At 44.9% G+C, this 23,876-nt stretch overlaps 1 protein-coding gene across 3 annotated transcripts in view; it reads right to left on the bottom strand.

Annotated features, from left to right (window-relative positions):
• The window catches only part of SERPINI1 (serpin family I member 1), an 86,456-nt gene that overhangs the window by 2,970 nt on the left and 59,610 nt on the right, over window positions 1-23,876 (bottom strand). For all 3 annotated transcript variants that reach the window (XM_088669172.1, XM_088669171.1, XM_035132373.3), the window contains 3 exons: window positions 13,293-13,390; window positions 5,493-5,579; window positions 2,170-2,259 (listed from right to left, as the gene is read on the bottom strand). In XM_088669172.1, the coding sequence (XP_088525298.1) occupies window positions 2,170-2,259; window positions 5,493-5,579; window positions 13,293-13,390 (275 nt within the window). The remainder of the gene's footprint in view (window positions 1-2,169; window positions 2,260-5,492; window positions 5,580-13,292; window positions 13,391-23,876) is intronic.

Here is a 23,876-nt window from a genome sequence, read left to right as displayed (position 1 = left end):
GTTCTCACAGTAGCCAATGGGAAGCCTCAAAGCAGGACATGGCACTCCCTGCACTTGTAGTTTGCAGAAACTCAGTTTCAGAAGCTGATACTGGATGAAAGGAGGACAGCTGCATGCGTCTTTTAAGCTAGGCCACAAGGGAGTCAAAACGCTGGCTCGCTCTTGCAAATTGGCAGTGGCTCTCACCATCCTGAGAATGGCTTCTCACAAGTAATTCTGTTTTATACAAATAAATGAGTTCTATACACATTATCTGGGTTTGTTGTTTTTTGCTGCTGCTGCTGCTGCTGGGAAAAAACATCAAGTCAGTCGCTGAGATGAGAGAATCACTGAATTGTAGAGGTGGAAGGGACCCGGAGGATCATCTAGTCCAGGCACAGGCAAACTCGGCCCTCCAGATGTTTTGAGACTACAATTCCCATCATCCCTGACCACTGGTCCTGTTAGCTAGGGATGATGGGAGTTGTAGTCCCAAACCATCTGGAGGGCAGAGTTTGCCTATGCCTAATCTAGTCCAACTCCCTGCAGTGCAGGAATACGCAGCTGCCCCGTAGGGGGATCAAGCATGCAACCTTGGTGCTATTAGCACCATGCCCCAACCAATTGAGCTATACAGCAGAGATTGTCTGGAGGGGCACAATAGCGCTCCCCCATGGACCGGAAGCGCGACTCTTGCTAATGAGAAGTCATGCCTCCAGTGCTGAGGGTCCAAGCCTGTGGAACAGCCTCCTACTAGAAGTCAGAAAGGCACTACCCTTGTTGAGTTTCAGACACCTGCTTAAAACCTGCTTTTATTTCAAGAGGCCTCTGCCATCACAAATGCTTCTCTGGCGTTTTATAAATTCCCAATGGTTTCTGTTGACATGTTAACTTCACGAGGTCTCTCCGTTTTGGAGCTTTCCTCTTTGTTTTTAAATGGTGTATATTTTTTTATCACCGTAAGCTGCTTTGAGACCTTGACAGTGAAAATCAAGATATACATTAAAATAAATAAATGAAAAGCAGCGATTTGAAGTTTAAATTGTCTTACAGCCATTTCATATATTATTTCCCCTGCTGCCACCCCCCGAAACAGATGTGTTGAGAGGAGCAGGAGCAGGAGCAGGAGCAAACAATTGTATTTTGGGATGTGTGTACAGGGGACTGGAGAGCCAATTTGCTTCTGGGAGGCCACTATGGCACTCAAGACACTCATTACAGAATTGCAGGCTCAGCCTATATTTAGGAGGTTTACCCCAGCATGACAAATTGCATGTTCTGCTGGAGGAGAACAAGTCAGAAAACCCCATCATTGTAATTAATTAAATGTATATAAACACCCATCAATAACTATTCCCTGAGTATTCCCTATTTTAAAAAAAATAGTGACACCTTCAGTTATTAATATTTTGTATATTGTCTTGTAAAAATACAAGGTGTTAATAACTGGAAATAATACTAAGCTTTTTTTTTAAAGCAAGTAACTTTTCTTGCAAATGGAGAGAGCATATGCACTTTTACAACCCAAATTAAACTGCCTAAGGTCATAACAATCCGAAGTTAGTTTGAGCCACAATTAAGAAATCTGTGTGAATAACAAAGTCTTCTTCAACTGATGATGAAAAGACCATAGAGAAAGTGCCAGACAAGCCTCTCTAGGGAGGCTATTCTACAGCTGCGGGGCCACTCCTGTAAAGGCCCTCTCCTAGGTGGCGACCTGCCTCACTTCACTTGGTGCAACGCTAATATCAGGGCATCTGAAAATGATCTTAAGGTTTGGGCATGCCTATGTGGGAGGAGGTGATCATCATGTCCTATTTATTAGGAGTCATCAATGGACAACTTTCTGAAGGTAAGAGCTGTTCGACAGTGGAATGGACTATGGTGGTGGACTCTCGTTCAATGGAGGTTTTTAAAAAGAGGTTGGATGGCCACCTGTCAGGGATCCCTCCTCTGTGATTCCTGAATTTCAGGGGACTGGACTGGACTGGACTTGGAGTCATCTCTCCATTCCAACTCTAGAGTTCTATAATTCTACAAACATACAGGGACCACCCGTCAGAGCAGGCATCATAATACTGGGCTATCTGGTTAAATAAGCTCACCGGGCTTAAGGCAGCTTCTTAATATCCTGGTGAGGATTCAACAGGAGTAACAAGAACAACTAAAAAAAGAGATGAATGCACTCACTTGTTCTTCTGTTCCTGACCATGAAGAGAAAAGGATGGTCCACTATAACTTGGGGGTACAGCACGGCCATCCTGCTTATGGCTATCATTCCTGGGGAGAGACGACAAAGGGGCAACCTTTGAAATATCCCACCAATGTCCTTGTATTACAATCCCCCCACTCTTCTTCTATGTCACACCATTAAGGACACATGTAAAGACAGCGCAAAATGGGAAATCTGAAAAAACACACACCACAACTCTTCTGTGCAAGCGAAGGCTGTCAACAAGACACACAGCTAGCAATCTCATCTTAAAATGAAAAGAGACTCACAAAGAAATGGATGTGCTGAGTTATGCTCTGGGAATGATGAACAACTGGCAGTAGCGCCATTTATTTCTCACTGCTGGGGGAACGGCTTATAACTTACAAAAAGAGGCAGAACTTTGAGAGAGAGAGTTATGACAGCCATTCCCTTTCAACCTAGGAAATGCATTGCATTCGACAGTCCCGCCACCCACATGGGTTATGATAAGCAGTGGTAGAACACATTAGGTGAACGTGGAAACCCATTCCCTCTTGGCTCTAATGGACTGTGGTCATTTCCTGCAACTTGCTCTGGCCTTCTTTGAAATCTAATATTTGGGCCCAAAAGAAATGCAAGCTCTTGAATAGGTTATTGCAAAACGTTTGTTAATTTACTCTGGTTACAGACGTTAAGTGTGCATAGCACTTGTGGGCTTACGGTTGGAAATAATCACACCACTTTTGCTGCAGTGTGTACCCTCAGCAACAGACAAGATTCTTCTTTAGGAGTTGGTACAGATGTGATGCTAGATCCCTACTAACCACCGTGAGCAAATGGAGGGTTGTTCTTGTGAAGGCGAAGTCACTCTTCCCAGCTCTTCGTATAAGAAAAATGCTGGGTCTAGTCCAGCATCCTGGTCTTTTAGTGGCAAAATAGATGTCTCTTGGAAGCCCCCACACTGGGCATGAAGGCAATAGACTCAGCTTGCTGCTGTTGCTTTCCCCCTAGGAAGTGGAGGGATTTGCTCCTGGGAGGATAAGTGCTGCAGGATGGCTGGCTTCAGCGTGTGAGGTGGGCTGTTGCTCCCATTCATTGGAACTGGGATGGGGTGGGCAGGATGGCGATGGCGATGTACTAGGTTGGTGGGGCTGCAGGTGGGCACAGGCACAGCATACCCCCCACACCATAGGGGCAAGCAGCAGCTTCACACCCAGGAGGGTGCCTCATGTATCATTGCTATATAGAGCTTGTTCCCAGTTGGTGAACAGGGAACCATTGTCCCATGTGCACCGAGTCCTATTTGTCCCGGTGGAAACCTCTGCTTTTCTTGCAGAAGCTACAGCCACGGAAGAACCAGGGTGTCCTGGTGGAGATAACAGATGGATAGGCACTTTGAGGAGCTGAATAGGTGGCTGAACTGGGGGAGAACACACAGAAATGGCTGAACATTTATTATATTCCTGAGGGAGAGGTCCAACAGCAAGCAGATTTGATTTTTAATACCTGGCACACGCAAGGAACACTGTAGGCTGAACATATTAGTAGAGAGGCAGGGCTTGATCTTAATAAAATTTGGAAATCTTTTATGACTGATCTCTTGAGCTTTGCATTTCCCAAGGGTTTTATTAACTTCTTAACTTTTATTGCGTTGACATGTGGGAAAACAACAACACAGCAACAATAAGCCTGAGTAAATAAAATGTCCATGCATGCCCAGGCATGAATCCTCACTTGGAACAGTTTGGGGAATGTGGTTTTTCAGCCAGAATTATAGCTGTACAGGGGGCTTGCCGCAAAGATTATTTCTTTTTTCTCCTAATGAAATAATTGGACCTGGGGAGATCAATTCAAACCACAGAAGAAACAAAAATGATTTGCTGGTGGGAAAAGCCAATATTTGCAAGTGACAAGCAAACAGTTCTACCATCTGGTCCTTCCGTAACAGTTAGAAAGATGCCCCCCCCGGCACTTCTTTATTCATATACAATGCCTTTATCCGAATGCAACTGAATTCTTGCACTATTTCCAGCCTTGTTGTTGTTGTTGTTTAGTCGTTTAGTCGTGTCCGACTCTTCGTGACCCCATGGACCATAGCACGCCAGGCACTCCTGTCTTGCACTGCCTCCCGCAGTTTGGTCAAACTCATGTTCGTAGCTTCGAGAACACTGTCCAACCATCTTGTCCTCTGACGTCCCCTTCTCCTAGTGCCCTCAAGCTTTCCCAACATCAGGGTCTTTTCCAAGGATTCTTCTCTTCTCATGAGGTGGCCAAAGTATTGGAGCCTCAGCTTCACGATCTGTCCTTCCAGGGAGCACTCAGGGCTGATTTCCTTAAGAATGGATAGGTTTGATGTTCTTGCAGTCCATGGGACTCTCAAGAGTCTCCTCCAGCACCATAATTCAAAAGCATCAATTCTTCGGCGATCAGCCTTCTTTATGGTCCAGCTCTCACTTCCATACATCACTACTGGGAAAACCATAGCTTTAACTATACGGACCTTTGTCGGCAAGGTGATGTCTCTGCTTTTTAAGATGCTGTCTAGGTTTGTCATTGCAAACCAGCCTACTTGGAAACAAAAAGTTCTGACTCCAATTCAACATTTTGCTATATAGCAGCAACAGGGCACAGGTTCCAACTTTATGAATAGCTCTCAGACCACCAAGGACCATCTAATGTCTAGTAGTGCTGTGCATGGGTCCTCTGATCTGATTTAGGGCCTCATCTGGCGCTTCTCCCTGCTGCCTCTTCACTGCATGTTTAAAATCCTAATTGAGCACATAGTTGGGGGTAGGGAGAAGGAGACACACAGCTTGCCTGAGTTTCTCCTCCATGCCAAATCCTCACTGCCAGACTGCTCTCCCTTTCAACAGCCCCAGATCACTATGGGTGGATCCAGTGAGGCTGCCTCAGCCCAATCCAGGGTTGACCTTAGAATTATAGAATTGTAGAGATGAAAGGGACTTTGAGGCTTATCTAGTCCAATGCCCTGCAATGCAGGAATATGAGCTGGTATGCTATCTGGCTTGCTCCGCTGCAACGCCCTGCTATCTAGTCCAGCGTTCTGCTTCTCACAAGGGCCAAGCCCACAAGGTCAAAAGGATTCTCTGAGCAAGTTACACCCATGTCATTATCCCATACAACAGACCAGGAAGTGAGGTGGAGGCAGTAGCTTAAAGCCATTCAAGCGAGCTCACGGCTGAACTATAATCTGAACCCAGAACTTTTAAACTCTCATTTTATGCTCCAAGTCATTACACCCTGCCGATGCATAGCGGTGGTTCCTGTAACTGAGTCAATAGTTTGAGGAGGTACAAACCTGAGGCAGCGGCAGCTTCTGAGCCTTCTTCATTCACTTCGAAGATAGACTTGTGAACTGCCTTTGAAAGGTGAAGTTCTTTGTTGTCTGGAGGAGGAAGGAGAAACAAAGGTCAGAGGAAAAGTAGGAATGGGTGGACGTGTCATAGTTTTTCATCCCCCCCCCCCAGTCTCAAGTTTTGTTCACTCCATTTCAGCATCACTTTGCAGTTTTATTTTTGTATGTGTGTGTTTGGTATGTATCAGGGATTGTACATATCTCCTCTTCTAGACAGCTGGGCTCACCTCTTTCCGTTTGTGCCGACCCTAAACATATTCTCTGAAGCACGGCCCACACATGTACCATTCATGTACACAAATCTGCATTCACTTGTGTGGATTTCTCTGAATATACACATTTTGTACGCAATTTTGTTGAATTTATGCCAAATGCAAAGCATTTGTGTGTTATTTCCACTGATATACACATTTATGTATGCAGCTTATTTTTTAGGTAACCCTAGGTTCACTGCCTCCTCCTCTTAATTTTTTTTTATCAGTGTGCTCAAAACACCCACACACCAATGAAACATTAAATATGTGTGTGTGTGTGTGGGGGGGGAACAGAAGCAGAAATAAAATAACCAATGATTTATTTTGAAGTTCTTGGGCTTGGTATAATAATATAAAGTCTTACGATTAAGCCATTTATATGCAAAATTAATTACCGGTACTAAATCATACTACTTTCTTTTAAAACCTTGCATTTATTTCAAATGTTGTTTCTTCAACCTGTCCTTTCCCCCTGCAAAGCTATTAGCAATTTCCAACTGTGTGTGTCCATACTTCATTTAATAAAATAGCATACGTGTTTCATCAAAACATATGTATTCAAGTGTGTATTTTATCTCAATGTACTCATTTATAAGTTTATTTTATCCTAGAATGCACTTTTTTATTAAAAAAAAATTAATGGATTTTGGTTCTTTTTTGAGCCTAGATTATATCGCAAAATTCAGAGAAGTGCAAAATGCAAACGATAATTATACTCTAATCTGTTTATTGCTCCAGGAGGTGCAAATTAGATCACTTCACTAGGTTATGCTCTCCCCGTTTCTCCTAATGATCACAAATCTCAGGGACACCTTGTGAGCTTGGCTTTCCCTTGAGAGAGATCGTCCGAGATTTAGTATGTGTACTGTGAGTTTATATACAGCTGACGTGGGTGGCACTGTGGTCTAAACCACTGAGCCTCTTGGACTTGCCCATCAGAAGTTCGGCAGTTCGAATCCCCGCGACAGAGTGAGCTCCCATTGCTCTGTCCCAGCTCCTGCCCACATAGCAGTTTGAAAGCACACCAGTGCAAGTAGATAAATAGGTACCACTGTGGCGGGAAGGTAAACAGAGTTTCTGTGCACTTTAACTTCTGTCATGGTGTTCCATTGCGCCAAAAGTGGTTTAGTCATGCTGGCCACATGACCTGGAAATCTGTCTGTGGACAAATGCCGGCTCCCTTGGCCTGAAAGTGAGATGAGCGCCGCAACCCCATAGTTGCCTTTGACTGGATTTAACCGTCCAGGGGTCCTTTGCCTTTTTACCTGTACCTTATTTACAGATACAGTGGTACCTCTACTTACGAATAACTCTACTTACGAATGTTTCTACTTACGAACGGAGCTCCGTCCGCCATCTTGGATGCGGTTTAGATAGGATTTTTTCTACTTACGAATTTTTAGATAGGGTTGCTTCTACTTACGAATGCATTCCTATGGGAATCGACTTACAATTTTTTCCGACTTACAAATGTGCGTTCGGAACGCATTAAATTCGTAAGTAGAGGTACCACTGTATACAGGTTGAGTGCAGGAGGAGGAAGCTAAGCTAAAACACTCCCAGCAATCTACCACTCTCACATCAGATCTCTCCAAAGGCACTTGCTCTCTGTCTCTGCCCACATTTACACCATACATCTAAAGCTGTAGGTTTAACAATCAATCTCTCATCAAGGGCAACTCCAATGAGCGTGTTGCACTAATGTCAAGTCAATTCAATGATTCCTTTAGCCCAGTAATGTCTACTCTGACTGGCAGTGGCTCTCCAGGATCGAAGGCAGAATGTCTATCCCATCACTGTCACCTAATTCTTTTAACCAGATGTGCTGAACAGACACCCATAACCCAAATCATCATCAGCATGAACACAAATGAGGCCAAAAGATTTGCCCATCAGACCCTAAACTGGGAAAACAGCCTGAGCATCAAAATTGCAATTTTATACACTCATGTTTTGCATGCTTAGAGGAGAAATGACTGAGAGGAAAATCCTGTGTGAGAGGAAAATCCTGTGTTTCATTTTTCTTTTCTCGCCCTGCTAATAATTAAAAAAGGGGGAAAGTAGCCTTTGTGAGAAACAAAAATAAATGAAGCACTGCATTTACCACATCAAGCCAGAGCTCTTAAGTAATTTAAAGATGGTACTTTGAAATTATCGCTGGGTGCTTAATTCAATAAAACCCAACTGTGAGCAAACCTTTCCGCCACCACCTGGGATGCCTCTGTTACTCACACAGAAAAATTAACAGCCCTGCTGTGGAGCCCATTAATCTTCTCCATGCTTAATGCTCAACGTTCCTCTATAAACAACTTAATCTTTAAAACGGTAGAGGAGTTAATTTGGGCGCGTAAAAGCAGGTCTGTGGGTTTAAGGTTTGCCTGCTGGTTTTCATAAGGTAAAGGTGCAGAAAAAGTATAAATCTCTCGGAAAACAATTTGTCTCTTGGATGAAATGCAAAGCCAGTTCAAAGCAGCTGCTGAGTTTTGTTCTTTACAGCCCAATCCTAGGGCCCGCTGCATCAGCACTTTGAAGGAGCTAAATAAAGGTGCAGAAGTAGTCAGAAATGCTCTACTAGATCAAGCCGAAGAGTAATCGAGGCCACTGTTTTGTTGCTGGCACTGGCCAGGCAACCACATGCCTCTGGAAAGCTGGTTGCGGAGGCAAACCTGCTTCTCTTGTGGCCTAGCTGCTGGTTTTCAGTTTAAGGCAGGAGTGGGGAAATTCAGAGCCAGGGGCTGAATTCAGCCATTGAGGGCTCTCTATCTGACCCTGGGCCCTTTCCCCAGGCCACACGCCTCACTGGCCTTGCCACTGTTTTTGCTTGGCTGGAATGTGCCCTTGGAATCTTGACACAGGCGCCAACTCTATGAGCCTGAGGACATTTCAGCCCGTCCCCCAAAGCTCGTATGGGGATGAGTCTCTGTCAATTTTGAGGGGCTGGGCTTCCCCTTGATGGCGGCGGGGCCTTGTTGGGCCTCCCTGCATTGGGGCACCTGTGAACTTCGATAATGCTTCCTGCTTGCCTGTATGAAGGGCAGAGAGGCATGCGAGTAGAAACTCGCCTACATTTGTTGTCCCACCTATTTTTGCCTCTGGCCCCACCCACTACCGACATGTGGCCCTCAGAGGGCTGTCCCTTGGGCTGTGGCCCTTGGGGTATAAAATGTTCTCCACACCTGGTTGAAGAGAAAAGATTATCAACAAGGCTTTTAGGAGAAATTTCCTATTGTTAAATAGGGTGTGTGACAGTACAGTCATACCTTGGTTGTCGAATGCCCTGGAACTCGGATGTTTTGGCTCCCGAACGCTGCAAACTCGGAAGTGTTTGTTCCGGATTGTGAACATTCTTTTGAAACCCGAATGTCTGGCGGGGCTTCCGTAGCTTCTGATTGGCTGCAGGAGCTTCCTTCAGCCAATCAGAAGCCGCCATTTGGTTTTCAAATGTTTTGGAAGTTGAACGGACTTCCGGGAACGGATTCCAAGGTACGACTGTAAATGGATTGTTTTGGGAAGGCTCTCCTTCACTGGAGACAACGAAGCAGAGGCTAGACAGGGATGCTGTATGACCCTGGCAATTTGTGGGCCTCCAGATGTTCTGGGATTCCAACTCCCATCAATCCCAGGAACCACCGTTCATGGTAAGAGATGATGGGAGTTTTGGTCCAACAACAACTGGCAGTCCACAAGCTCCCCACTGTTGCTGAAGTTGCATCCTGCATTGTAGATCCTGCACTCAGCAGTGGATTGAACTACAGCAGCCTTTTTCAACCTTGGGTCCCTTGATGTTGGTGGACAACATCCTCCATCACCTCTGACCACTGGCCCTGCTGGCTAAGGATGATGGGACTTGTAGTTCAGAACATCTAGGAATCCAAGGGTGGGAATAGCTAAGCTGGAGGACCTCCAAGGTCCCTTCCAACTCACAAATCCTATAGCAGAGGGACTTAGGATCCCCTCCGTTCCATTGGTGACTCCTACTGTTAACACGTTGACTCTCCAGGTAGTCAGAGGCTGTGGTAATTGATAATAAGGTTGTGAACACTTGAGCATTGAAGCAGATGACCTACATATCCAGTCTTAGTCTAGTAGCTGTTTTGTTTCCTCCCCTCTAGAGAGTTTGTTCTATCCTTTTGCTAATGTGCTACTCTTTATTATTACTGTTGGTTCAACAAATGTACCAAGTGGAAACATGTAATTTCTTTTGTTTTTACATCACCTACACGCTCAATTTAATCCACTGGTGTGCTGTTCTAGCAACAGGCTAAAGAATTGTTGCTTATTCGCTTCTGCCTGACTCATTCTACTCCTGATTTTATATATGACCCGGAAAGCTGTCTGTGGACAAACGCCGGCTGCCTCGGCCTGAAAGCGAGATGAGCGCCACAACCCCATAGTCGCCTTTGACTGGACCTCACTGTCCAGGGGTCCTTTACCTTTTATGCACAGTCACATGTGCTCTGATGTGGCAGTTCTAAACACACACATTCACACATAGATTCTTGGATCAAAGGGACTTGCCTCCAAATAAGGGGATTTAGAATCAGTGTTTTAATCCTGTCCTGCAAGCTGGAAAGGTCCAATACTTTAAAAAACAACAGCAACATTGTGCTGTGGCTTCTGGTCACCCATTGCTGATTAATACAGCTGGTTGATTGTATTAAAGACAGCTCATGATTAAAAGTCTCCTGAAAGCTGGGGGTCTCTCTGTGTTTCTGAATATGATGCTCACCAGGGCTTGCAGAAGATGAAACCCCTCCAGTTAAGGGAAGGAAGGCAGGAAATCCAAATGGATTTTTTAAAAAACAAAAATGGCAAGACCATATAACACCAGTCCATATAACATTGGCTCCCAGTACGTTTTCGAGCACAATTCAAAGTGTTGGTGCTGACCTTTAAAGCCCTAAACGGCCTTGGCCCAGTATACCTGAAGGAGCGTCTCCACCCCCATTGTTCAGTTTGGACACCTGAGGTCCAGCTCTGAAGGCCTCCTGGTGGTTCCCTCACAGGGAACCAAGCAGAGGGCCTTCTTGGTAGTGGCGCCCGCCCTGTGGAATACCCTCCCATCAGATGTCAAGAAAATAAACAACTATCTGACTTTTAGAAGACATCTGAAGGCAACCCTGTATCGGACGATCTTTAATGTCTAATGCTTTACGAATTTTTATGTGCTGTAAGATGCCCAGAGTGGCAGGCGAAACCCAGCCAGATGGGCAGGGTATAAATATTGCACCAGCCTAACACAGAGACCAGTGCTTAACAACTGACCTGGTCGCCACAGGTCAGCAAGCAGGTTGGCAAAGGAGAGACAGACCACTTTGTCCCTCCTCTACCAGCCTAACTGATTTCAGTACTAGCTGCAAAGGAAAGAAAAACCAGAGGAGTGATCAGTTTCATTTCCTCCAGTCCTTTAGGCGGAAGGCAATTGTTTGACTAGCCTGCTAACAGATTTGACGCCTGCATTTTCTAACTTGCCTTGGAAACACCAGTGTGGAAACTAGCAATTTGTAGTAACTGACTGGTCCAGCAACTTGCATTAAGGGGTCTTTGTGACTAGCCCTGCCTTCAAACGTTGCAGCCACACGGCAAGCTGAATTCGCAGCAAGACGATTCTAATATTTTCATTTTTTTGTTTTGTTTGGTAAAAAGTAGATGTCTTTCTGGAGCAAGTTGTCTATCAACATCCATTAAGCTAGGAAACATAACTGGAACTTCCATGTCTCAGCACAATGTATCTCCCATGGATCAAATCAGGTGGTCAAGTAGGAAAATAGCATTATACTAGGGTCACAAAATAAGCTGGAAAATTCTGGTAATGTCCAGGGGTTGGGAGCTAAATTGGTGCCCCAAAGGAATTTTAAATTTAAAAATTTAAAAGCTCAACAACTTTGGATTGTCCAAAAAAATCTGAGCTGTCTGGATTTTTACTTCTTGAAATATGGCAACCCTGTGTTATACCCTGTGTGATGGGGCCCTCTTGATTGTTCTCTCCAGAAAGCCTAATCTAAGCAGGCGGTAAAAATGGATTAATTGAACGCTCCATTACTAACCTAGTTTGACACAAACATTTTTGGCACATCCCTTCCAGAGCAGAGTGTTGGACCTAATGGATCACAATTCTAATGAAGTGAGGCTGTTCTTTTCCATTTTTCAAAAAAGGAACGGAGCAAATGACTCACACACACGAGAAGATTTACTTAAATCACTGCTAGCGCAATGTCTTACTGTGAAAATATAAGATGCCTACACGATCTGGGTAGCCCTGCAATGCATAATAGGACACAAAAACTCTATCACTTCTGTTGCGGTCATGACAGGTCTCCATCTCGCCGTGGCCCTAACATTGTAATTATCAGCCGGCTACTGTTGCTGGCTGTACGCCAGCTGCCAGTGCTGTCCTTACTGCTCACCTGAACCACCCAATACAGAGAGGCATCAAACGGCGGGTGAGAAATGCACAGGGATAAAGGGGAGAGAACACGTGAGTGAGAACTTTAACAAGCATGGCAGTCAGACCTAATTGGAGGTGGGAGTCAGAAACCTTAATAGAGGAGGGCATGACTAATACTTTGTTAAAAGTCATGGCAGTGTGTGGAGGCTTCCCATTGATGCAGAGGGCTTTTGTAACAGTTTCTTGAAGAAGCAGAACTCTTTGGGCAGACGCCGATTGCATTGTTCTTACGGAATGATAGTTCAGCCAATTCCACTGTCGTTAAAAAGATTTTTATCTCCACAGTGATGCCTTCATAGATCCCCCCCTTTGCTATTTTACAAAGCACAAGTATCCTTTATCAGAGACATTTAATGATGTCTTAATCTTCGATTGGAAACTGCCTTGAGCACCTCTTGGTGGACAAGCAGCCACTCCAATTTATACACAAACAAGCGGTGGAATTGTATTTATTTTGTTTCCCCAAGTTCCGCCTTTCCCCTGTTTAAGACTGCAATCCTAGACATACCTAGACCAGGCTCCATTGAACTCAGTGGGACTTGCTTCTTAATAAAAGTGCATAGGTGTGTGCTGTTTATCAGCCCAGTTGCTGGTCATTCAGATATACCTGCCCATCATGAAAGCAAGATTACATTCACTGGGCAATCCACTGGATTATATTAGGTGGTTTCATTATGTGTGGATGTACCAGTGTTTCACCATTTTAGGATGCACCGAGCCCCCTGCCCCGCTTGCGCTGTCCCTACGTAGCATCAAAAGGGTGGTCTTTTATAGTCTGCTGCCGACATTAGTTGGTTGTATTGTTAAACAACTCTGGCCTTCCCCCCTAAAAAAAGCTCAACAACTTTTGCCTCTCTCCCCTAAAAAAAGCTCCTCCTTTCTCCAATGACATTGGGTAGATCACTGCCAGTTTTTTAAATACTGGGAGTAGATTGCAGTTTCTTGGGAGTTGGACGTGCCCGCCATATGAGGTCAATTTAATCTTCCCCCATTTAAGAACATGTGCAAGGATGCAACACACATGTGCAAAAAGCCTCTTACCAGACATTGCGGTGAGATCAGCGCTCCGGCTGAACACTTCTGTAATTCCAAGGCCCTTCAGAACATCCTTCAGTTCAATTTCCTGTTCTATTGTGAACCTAGAGGACATAAAAAAGAATGAAAACTCACTAGCCTCTTTCTCTTCCCCCTGGAAGCAGATCAGCAAGACGGCACTGGTCTTCAGGAAGCACAGCATGAGAAAAAGCAGTTTTTAGAACTGTGTATGTGTGTGTGTGTGTTTTTTTAAAAAAGCGATAAATCGTATTTATTGAGCTGGCATTCATCACTAGTTTATTGATGGCCATTGGTTTGCTTGCTGTAATATGGTCAGTTAAACTAACAGCTCTGCAGTCGAAACAGCACTTTCCCCAAAGGAGTTTGTGTCAACAAAATGGGTGAGGGTGATAGTTTTGTGTATGAAGCCACCTGGCATGCAGTTTTTTAAAAATAGGACCTGAGACTGAATTTGAAAGACAAACTTTTCATTGTTTTTAATGGTTATTATTATTATTATTATTATTAAAACAGGCACATCCTACCAAAGTAAACCAAAATATGAGGAATATAAACCCAATGTAGAAGTCTATCAAAGGTCATAGGTAGAGGTTAGCAAGCTTTTTTTTCTGTTGAGGGACACACAATCCCCCCATAAAAATCTGCCAGGTGCCATAGGGGGCAGAGCTGAAGTCCAAAGAATTATCTCTCTTTCTGACACTCCCCACCCCTATTTACATGAAATTAAGGTTTGCAGGTTGCCCAACCTTGAACTACACGAATAAAAGAAATGAGGAATGTATCATGTGGTATACCAAGGGAGAGACCAGAAGCCTTTGAACAGAGAGAGATTAGGCTACCTGGCCAGCTAAGTCCAGCCTTCTGCCCCAAAGCAGAAACAGCCAGCCATGGACAGACTTATGCAATCCAGACCACCATGTGCTGCAGGTGGGCATTGCAGAATGGTGCTTTCAAGAACAAAACAGCCTCAAATCAAGGAAACCATAAACATCCCAGCAGGGAAATTGTCCACCTGTGCACAAGCTGCCATTCCATCATGAGCACAGCAATGCGTCTTCTGAGCACTGAATCAAATATAGTGAAATGATGCCACTATATCACACAGAAATGAGCTCCCAAGTAGTACTGTTGTCATTAGGTGCAACCATACTATTTTCTAGCACAAGGGGGGGGGGTTGACTTCTCAATGTGTGGGGCACCCATTAGCCTCAAAACTTGCTCATTCATGCATTTTACTGCTTAAGCCCCTGCCCACAAGTCAGAAGCCCTTCATTCTTAGGCCCGGTGATCACACAGATTGCAAAGCCCCTTGCAAAGTGCCCTGCACTGTCCTTTGAAGTCCTGCTGATCAGCTGATTGTGTTCCAAAGTACCAGACAGGTGGTGCCTGGTGTGATTCTGACATCAGGTGATTAACAGGTGGCCAGCCGCACCCATCTGTCAAATTTTGCTTGTGAACCGTGTGTGTGTGTGTGTGTGTGTGTGTGTGTGTAGGGAATGTAAGTTGTCCATCCCTGCATAAGAGGTACAAAACAAGACAAACGCCCCTGGCCACCTGGATTCCTGCAGCAAATGAGTTTGTCTGAAAAGCAACGTCGAGAAATAGTAACCGGAGGCTGCTTAAAAATGTCACAGAGGCATAATTGCCAGACAAAGCAGCATAGCTGAAAACACCAGAGGAACGAAAAGGCTTTTATTAGAATGACGGGCACATTAATTATGAAGGATTTCGGTTCCACAGACGGCCGTTGTGGAATGCACAGGGGAGCACGCAGCACACAAGTGGGACATGTGACAGCAGCCTTCACAAACTTGGTGCTCTCTAGGTGTTTTGGACTGCACAGCGAGTGCTGCATCTCTAGGTTCAGGGCCGTCATCCCAAACATCTGGAGAGCACTGGGTTTGGAAAACTGCGTTTCAGGGTTCTTCAGGAAGCCAGCTGGTCTGAGACGATTGGCAGAGTTCGCCAAGCACTCTTTTGGAAAGAAGTCCACAGAAAAGTGATGTAGAAGACAGCTGGTCTTTAAGGTAGTATTGGATTGTTGGTTGGACTCCACAAAATTACAAAGGACTCAATGGAAGCTGATCCATTAGGGCAAATGGGGCACTGCCCCACAACTCTTAGTGTGCCCTGAGCTGGCCTCATCTGCTTGCCTTCTTACTTACAGCCAGTCCAAGGGGGGCAGCATTCCCAGTCAGTTTCCTCCTCCTAAGGCTCAGTGTTGCTCTCATAGTACTGAGCAGCGAGGAGGTGGGTGGAGACAAAACTAGAATTATGCCCGTCATATTTATTGGGCTCCCCTTACTGTGGGGCTCCCTGCCTTCGGCTGTACCATTCCCTGGTGGGCACTACCCCCACCACTGATGAAAATAAACATGGCACCAAACATGGGGCTGGTGTGAATAACCTATTCCTCCCTGCCCTATTCTTGTGGCAAGGTGTAACAGGGCTGTAAAACAGCTGAGCAAGCCAAAACAAGGCGTTTTAAAAACAAGATATCCAGTGGCATTAACTGGGCTGCATTTGCCAAGTCATATTTGACTGCAGTCAAATAGAAGGGGAAGAAATGGAGGCAGTGAGAGGTTTTACTTTCTTGGGCTCCTTGATCACTGCAGATGGTGACAGCAGTCACGAAATTAAAAGACGCCTGCTTCTTGGGAGAAAAGCAATGACAAACCTAGACAGCATCTTAAAAAAGCAGAGACATCACCTTGCCGACAAAGGTCCGTATAGTTAAAGCTATGGTTTTCCCAGTAGTGATGTATGGAAGTGAGAGCTGGACCATAAAGAAGGCTGATCGCCGAAGAATTGATGCTTTTGAACGATGGTGCTGGAGGAGACTCTTGAGAGTCCCATGGACTGCTAGAAGATCAAACCTATCCATTCTTAAGGAAATCAGCCCTGAGTGCTCCCTGGAAGGACAGATCGTGAAGCTGAGGCTCCAATACTTTGGCCACCTCATGAGAAGAGAAGAATCCTTGGAAAAGACCCTGATGTTGGGAAAGATTGAGGGCACTAGGAGAAGGGGACGACAGAGGACAAGATGGTTGGACAGTGTTCTCGAAGCTACGAACATGAGTTTGACCAAACTACGGGAGGCAGTGCAAGACAGGAGTGCCTGGCGTGCTATGGTCCATGGGGTCACGAAGAGTCGGACACGACTAAAAAACTAAACAACAACATTTGACTGCAGTGTTTAGCCAAGGTTCCTCAAGTTGGAGCAGCAGGGGGAGTTCAGCGCTTTCTTCACTCACCACTATAACTCTACTGCCATGTGCTGGGTTATGTATCTAGTAGCATAACGGGTAGAGATGTTGGGAGATTTGAGACTGGATACACTGGAGCTGTTATTTGACCTGTGGGGCAAAGCTTACAGACAGGTACCAGATGTCTCATGTAGTTTGGTGCTGCTACAAAGGGAAATAAATGACCAAGCTCCGAACAGCCTGGTTATACCCTGAACGATACACACTGGAATTCTGTATATTTATCTTTTTGAATGGCCCAAACCAAACCAGGTCCCCACTCCAATCAATCAATCAATCAATCAATTGTATTTTTATTCAACAAACGCCCAACCTTAAGCAAGTGGAGTGTTATGAGCCATTGTATGCATTTATAAAAATGTGAAAAAACGTACAGAGTAGCACCTCCAAAAGGCTGGAAAGGAGATGTAATCTATGAGAAAGCCAAGCTACCATGATCATCATTGATGGGAGAGATCCAGGTTCAAATCCTTACTCAGCCATGAACCTCGCTGAATAACCTTGAGGAATCTAACTCTGTAATCTCTCTCAACATAATCTACCTCACATGGCTGTTGTGGGGATAAAGCCATGCATGCTACTCTAAGCTTATCGAAGGAATAGTAGAATAAAAACACACAAAGAAAATATGACCTATTTTCTATCTTTGTTGCTTTGTGGCAACACAAGTGAATCTGAGAAATGCTGGAAACAATGGTAAACAACTGTGACCATAAACTATGCATTTTATGTTTCCATGACATTTTGAGATTCTGTTGTGTGTTCAGCAAACAGAGAATCATTTCTGGTAGTGGCAAGGAAGTCCTTTGAGCCTTCCAGTTACAATTACCTAGGAGACGACAATAAATTTGGAATTAATTTGATCCAAATAGAAATCCGTCTTACTGTCACCTTTGATTTCCTGGCTGACATGCTGATTTCTGCCAGTTACCTGGAGCAACGGCAGAGATATGCCCATGGGTACAAATGCCTTGTCAGACTTTTTCATATATGATGGGAATGCACAAGGGTACCCATACAAACTTGTCAGTCACCTTAGATAAGTACATATTACAGTTATATAAACTGAGCTTTCAGCGTGTCCTTTAATTTGTGAGGGGTTTGGAGCTCTCAGCAGTGATACCAGCGCATGATTCGAAGTCTGCCCCCTTAATTTGTTTGCGAAGGGAGTCACCCACATATCCTGCAGCATTCTGCTGATGTTTTAAGCAATGTGGACCACTTTGGAAAAGGCAAATAAAAAAGTTATGTACTGTGGGGAATTCCACAGCACTGTAAGATCATAGCTGCAAGATGTGAGGTTACAGGGAACCAGGCAGAGGGCCTTCTTGGTCAGGGCCGGCCCTACGGCCAGGCTGGGTGGTGCAGGGCGCCTGCCCGCCAGGGGGGGGGTGCTGCGCAGCTGTGCCCGCCCGCCCGCGCAGCTCCGCCTGCCCACCGCGCTGGGAAACAGAGCAGGGCAGGGGCGCTGGAGGGATCCGTCGCACCACGGCGCCAAATATACTTAAGACGGCCCTGTTCTTGGTAGTGGCGCCTGCCCTGTGAAACGCCCTACCATCAGATTTCAAGGAAATAAACAACTGTCTGACTTTTAGAAGTCATCTAAAGGCAGCCCTGTTTAGGGAAGTTTTTAATGTTTGATGTTTTATCGTGTTTTTAATATTCCGTTGGGAGCCACCCAGAGGGGCTGGGGAAACCCAGCCAGATGGGCAGGGTATAAATAATGATAATTACATGGACCAGTGGAATGACTCAGCATAAGGCAGATTTCTATGACGCAATTTAGCATTGGAGGGGACTTGGGAGGTCACCTAGTTCAACTTCCTGCTCCATGCAGGTTCTATAATGCAGGATGCAACTGCAGCATTCCTGGCATATAGCCGTCCAGCATCTGCTTAAATGCACCCAGCAAAGGGAGAGCGCAGACCCCGAGCCCCTAAGACAGCCTGCTCACTCCAAAACAGCTCTTACTGTTGGAAAGTGTCTCTTAATGTTCAGCCAATATCTGCTCCCTTTCAATTTCCATTTATTCGTGTTGTTTTGATCATTTCATTTTTTTAAAATCAAGTTTTTGTCATAATTGTGATATGCTAATCTGAGACTAGCAAGCATATTTTTTTTTATATAAAAAAGATTTCTTGGTCAATTTTTACATACAGCAAGATAGAGGGTTGTGTCCAATGCCAGGCCTACTCAGAGTAGACTAACCGAAGCCAATATTATTTATACCCCGCCCATCTGGCTGGGCTTCCCCTGCCACTCTGGGTGGCTTCCAACAAACATTAAAATACATCAAATATCACAGATTAAAAACTTCCCTAAACAAGGCTGCCTTTAGGTATTTTCTAAATGTCAGGTAGTTGTTTATCTCTCTGACCTCTGATGGGAGGGTGTTCCACAGGGCGGGTGCCACTACCGAGAAGGCCCTCTGCCTGGTTCCCTATAGCTTTGCTTCTCGCAGTGAGGGAACCGGCAGAAGGCCCTCGGCGCTGGACCTCAGTGTCCGGGCAGAACGATGGGGGTGGAGACGCTCCTTCAGGTAGACTGGACCGAGGCCGTTTAGGGCTTTAAAGGTCAGCACCAACACTTTGAATTGTGCTCGGAAACGTACTGGGAGCCAATGTAGCATGACAAACCTGGGTTCATGGGTTTCAATGGGTCTGCAACCGGATAAAAATTGAGATTTCACTTTTACATATTGAACTAGCAACTTGACAGCCATAACAACAGAGTTGCACGTGCTGAATGAGGGTTTGCATGTTTCAAAGTCCCTGGAGAGGCTGATAAAGCCAACAGCACGCTCTTTGTGAGATGAGATCTCGGCCATTCTGAGTAAAATTTAGTTAAAGTCCACCTTTGCTACTGCTGTTAGCTGCTTTGAGGGCTCCAATTAATTGCTGGAACTGCTGCATACAAGCATTAAATTGAATCAAATTGATGGTGCTACAGAAATAATTGTGAATACTATGGGCAAAATTAAGAGATCCATCCTGGGCTGTCATCTGGAGGGAACTAGATGGACAACTTCCAGCCTTCAGAGATTCTAGCGACTGCAGTCTTTGAGCTGAAAGCATGCTCATATCTGCCTAGCCCCAATGAAGGATCTGTCTCTTGGTCACAGTACAGCGTGACGCTAGAATGTGACGGATCCTTGGGGACTGGATTTTATAAACAGAGCAGATACTTCCAGAATTTGCCCAAACATTCTTAAGGCTCTTTGTAAATATTAATGAGTGAAGCATAGCGGAGAATGGATAAAATGAGATGCCGTTCCTCTCCGGCGTATTTTCATAATAGGAATATAAAAGGTAGCTAGCTAGCCAGCTAGCGCAAACTTTAAGTGCAGCACCCCAATGCTGTAATTCCCTTATTAAATTGCAGAAATTAATTATATACTTCCGAGGTTGAATTTCTCTGAGGATGGCAAGCAGATCTGGTGGATGCTATCAATGCACTAAATAAATACTCCATAAATATTTTATGCTATTTCTCCCTTTCCCTCCACCCCCTCAAAGAAGGCGAGGGACCAAGATGGAAGGGAAAGGAATGTGTGGGCCCGCGGGCCGTGCACACTGAGAAATAGCAGTGGAATAAAATTAAATTTCCAGCGCCCCAAAAGAGTCCATCCACTTATGAAGTGAACATTTTTTAAAAAAACTTTTGCATTTGTAATAGGGCTTGAACGACTAAGCAAAGCTGAGTTAATCACAACATTTCCAATTTTCTGTCTGCACTATCTGCGTCCAACTGAAACTGCAGTTTGCTTGTCTTAATAGCAAAACGGGGGTGGGGAAACAGAACAGAGGATTGTTAAATTATACTCCGTTCCGTTCTCAAATCATTGTTTCGGAGCCAAAGAGATCAACATTTTTTTAATCCACTTTTGTGTAGCAGGGAAACAGACCATGAAACTAATTTGCAAAAATGATTTCCAAGCATAATTTAGCCAGGGAATGCAATAGGGGGGCAAGGACCAGCTAATAGCAGTAACCAAGTCTGCAACATTCTCCTTCGGAATCATTTCACTCTGTACCATGGTATTTGGGGGTTTGTGCATTTGTTTCCCCGATAATTGTTCATCGTTTGAATATCTTCCCCTCAAGGAAGCCATCTGGAGTAAGGACACTGCATTGCTAATGCACACCCTTCTTCTTTTTAGTCTGTATAAGGGAACTTCTTATGTTCGCCAAATATTTTTTTATTAACTTCCCAAATTATTACAAATCCAACCAAATTACTTTAGTTTAATACAATTTCTTAAGGTTTCCCGCTCCTGTTGCAAACATATGTCGATCATTTCCTCCCATAGCTGCATCATTTCTTATACTTGCAGAAATGTGACGCTTCCCTTTCTCCTCCCTTCAATATTTATTGGGTTCCCCTTACTGTGGGGCTCCCTGTGGGGCTTCAATGTTTTGGCCTACAACTCCCATGATCCCTAGCTAACAGGATCAGTGGTCAGGGAAGATGGGAATTGTAGTCCAAAACATCTGGAGGGCCGAAGTTTGGGGATTCCTGATATACGGCAACTGGATGTTGGGTGAGATTCAACAACGGGCTTATTTGGATCACTCTCTGATGATGCAATGCATGGTGAAAACAGGACTGCCTACCCAACATGCTTGGCCCCACCAGATATCCACATATAGGTCCACAAACATGTGTAATCCAATTGCAAGAGACCCAGATTTTATGGGGGGGGTGACTGTGAGATATGGGTCTATGCACATTGGATTTAGCCTATGTACTCCATTTCTGAACATTAAACCCACATGTGGGCATACACTGATACTTGGGGAGGGACCGGCTTGCCAGGTTTGATGGAAGTGGGAGAGAGCTGTTATTTCACCACACTGCACCGGGTGTGTGTGTGTGAGAGAGAGCTCACCCCCCCTCCAAAGCTCCTGCAAAAAATCCACAAGTTTTCTAGTACAGTATTGCAGGTAACGTATCACAGCTTTGTGTCAAAGCATATGCTGGAATGAGTTCAAAGGTCTGGATGTGACCAGAAATGGAAGAGAAGATGCAGCTTGGTGAGCAGAAGGTGATACCACTGATGAGCACCGTTTTCAGGACTCTGCCTTGTATCCAAAGAACCATGAGTGGGTCCACTCATGCCCACAGGGCATTTTCACCTGCCTTCCGGTACATTCCCTCGTGCCTGTGCATCAAAAAGCTGCTTTGATGTGTCAGGGGAGTCTCATGCGTGACACGCAATGGGGCATGAAGGGCTGTGTATGGTTGGGTGAGAAATTCAGTGGGGAAATCAGAGTGAGCTCCCACCCCGACTTTGTGCAAGCACTAGGGACTCTGAACATGCAGCCTTATGGTTCCCTACAGAAGACCTCTCCTAAAGTTTAGTCAGCCTTTGCACACCTGCAAAAATAGATTGCGACGGTCTGCCGAAACTGACAGCGGCTCCTGCCTCAAACCATCTTACCAATCCAAAATGGCATAAGAAATGCCTGGTGGATCAAGCCCAGGGGTCAGCAAACTTTTTCAGCAGGGGGCTGGTCCACTGTCCCTCAGACCTTGTGGGGGGCCAGACTATATTTTGAAAAATATATATGAATGAATTCCTATGCCCCACAAATAACCCAGAGGTGCATTTTAAATAAAATGACACATTCTACTCATGTAAAAACACCAGGCAGGCCCCACAAATAGCTCAGAGATCCATTTTAAATAAAAGGACACATTCTACTCATGTAAAAACATGTTGATTCCCGGGCCGTCCGCGTGCTGGATTTAGAAGGCGATTGGGCCACATCCGGCCCCCGGGCCTCAGTTTGGGGACCCCTATCAAGCCATTGGCCCATCCAGTCCAGCATCCTGTTCTCATTGTAGCCAAACAGATGCCCACGGGAAGTTTTTAATGTTCAATGTTTTATCGTGTTTTTAATATTCTGTTGGGAGTCGCCCAGAGTGGCTGGGAAAACCCAGCCAGATGGACGGGGTATAAAAAATAAATTATTATTATTATTATTATTATTATTATTATTATTATTATTAGCCCCAAAGCAGGACCTGAGCGCAATAGTCCTCTCCTCACAGCTATGTTATTATGCGCTCTCCAAATGACAATCTTGGTGTTTCCATTTTACATGACACTGAGGTAAAACAAAAGAAAAATGGAGAGAAACTTTTCAAACGAGCTGCAGGGTCGAGCTGTTTATTTGAATCCAAAATGCCCTTCTCAGTCCCTAGCCTGGCCAGTATCCAACATGCTACTATGGCTGGGCGATATCTGGTATTCAACGTCGTGATATTTGGGTGATGCGTGGTTTTCAACGTAGCTGAACATTGCAATATACCTGGTTACAGGTAGGTAGCCGTGTTGGTCTGGATCGAAGTAAAATAAAAAAATTCCTTCAGTAGCACCTTAAAGACCAACTAAGTTTTTATTTTGGTATGAGCTTTCGTGTGCATGCACACTTCTTCAGATACAGTGAAATGGATTCGCTTCCCATCCCCACCCCTCCCCACCCCTTCTCTACATAAGTGCCTGGAAACTTCCATTTCACTGTATCTGAAGAAGTGTGCATGCACACGAAAGCTCATACCAAAATAAAAACTTAGTTGGTCTTTAAGGTGCTACTGAAGGAATTTTTTTATTTTATTGCAATATACCGATATATCACAATGACTGAAATAAGGACGGAGCTATGTAGAGGCATTGGCTGGCTTTGTGGTAGTATTTCCTGCATCGTGATTTTTGCCGGTGCCTGCTCTTGTGATTCGCTGCCCACTGCAGGAGGCAGGGGAGATCTCAGCCGGCAGAGGAGCTGCAGGAATCGAGAGAAGCATTGGCTGGCTTCACGGTTTTTCCCACACTGCGATTCAAGATACCGTATATTGTTGTTTAGTCGTTTAGTCGTGTCCGACTCTTCGTGACCCCACGGACCATAGCACGCCAGGCACTCCTGTCTTCCACTGCCTCCCGCAGTTTGGTCAAACTCATGTTCGTAGCTTCGAGAGCACTGTCCAACCATCTCGTCCTCTGTCGTCCCCTTCTCCTACCGTGTTTCTCATATTATAAGACATGTCTTATATTTATTTTTTCCTCAAAAAAAACACACACTATGGCTTATTTTCAAGGGATGTCTTATTTTTTTCCTCCTCCTCCTGCCACGGTCGGCATTGCTGCTGCGCCTATCACTATGTCTTATTTTTGGGGTATGGCTTATATTCCTTGAATGCTTAAAAATCCTGCTATGGCTTATTTTATGGGTATGTCTTAAAATATGAGAAACAGGGTAGTGCCCTCCATCTTTCCCAACATCAGGGTCTTTTCCAGGGAGTC

The sequence above is a fragment of the Zootoca vivipara genome, chromosome 5 (genome assembly GCF_965207765.1).
Source record: "Zootoca vivipara chromosome 5, rZooViv2.hap1.1, whole genome shotgun sequence".
NCBI classification, from domain to species: domain Eukaryota; kingdom Metazoa; phylum Chordata; class Lepidosauria; order Squamata; family Lacertidae; genus Zootoca; species Zootoca vivipara.
The sequence above is the reverse complement of the archived record's forward strand: the minus strand, read 5'-3'. Positions and strand labels throughout refer to the sequence as shown.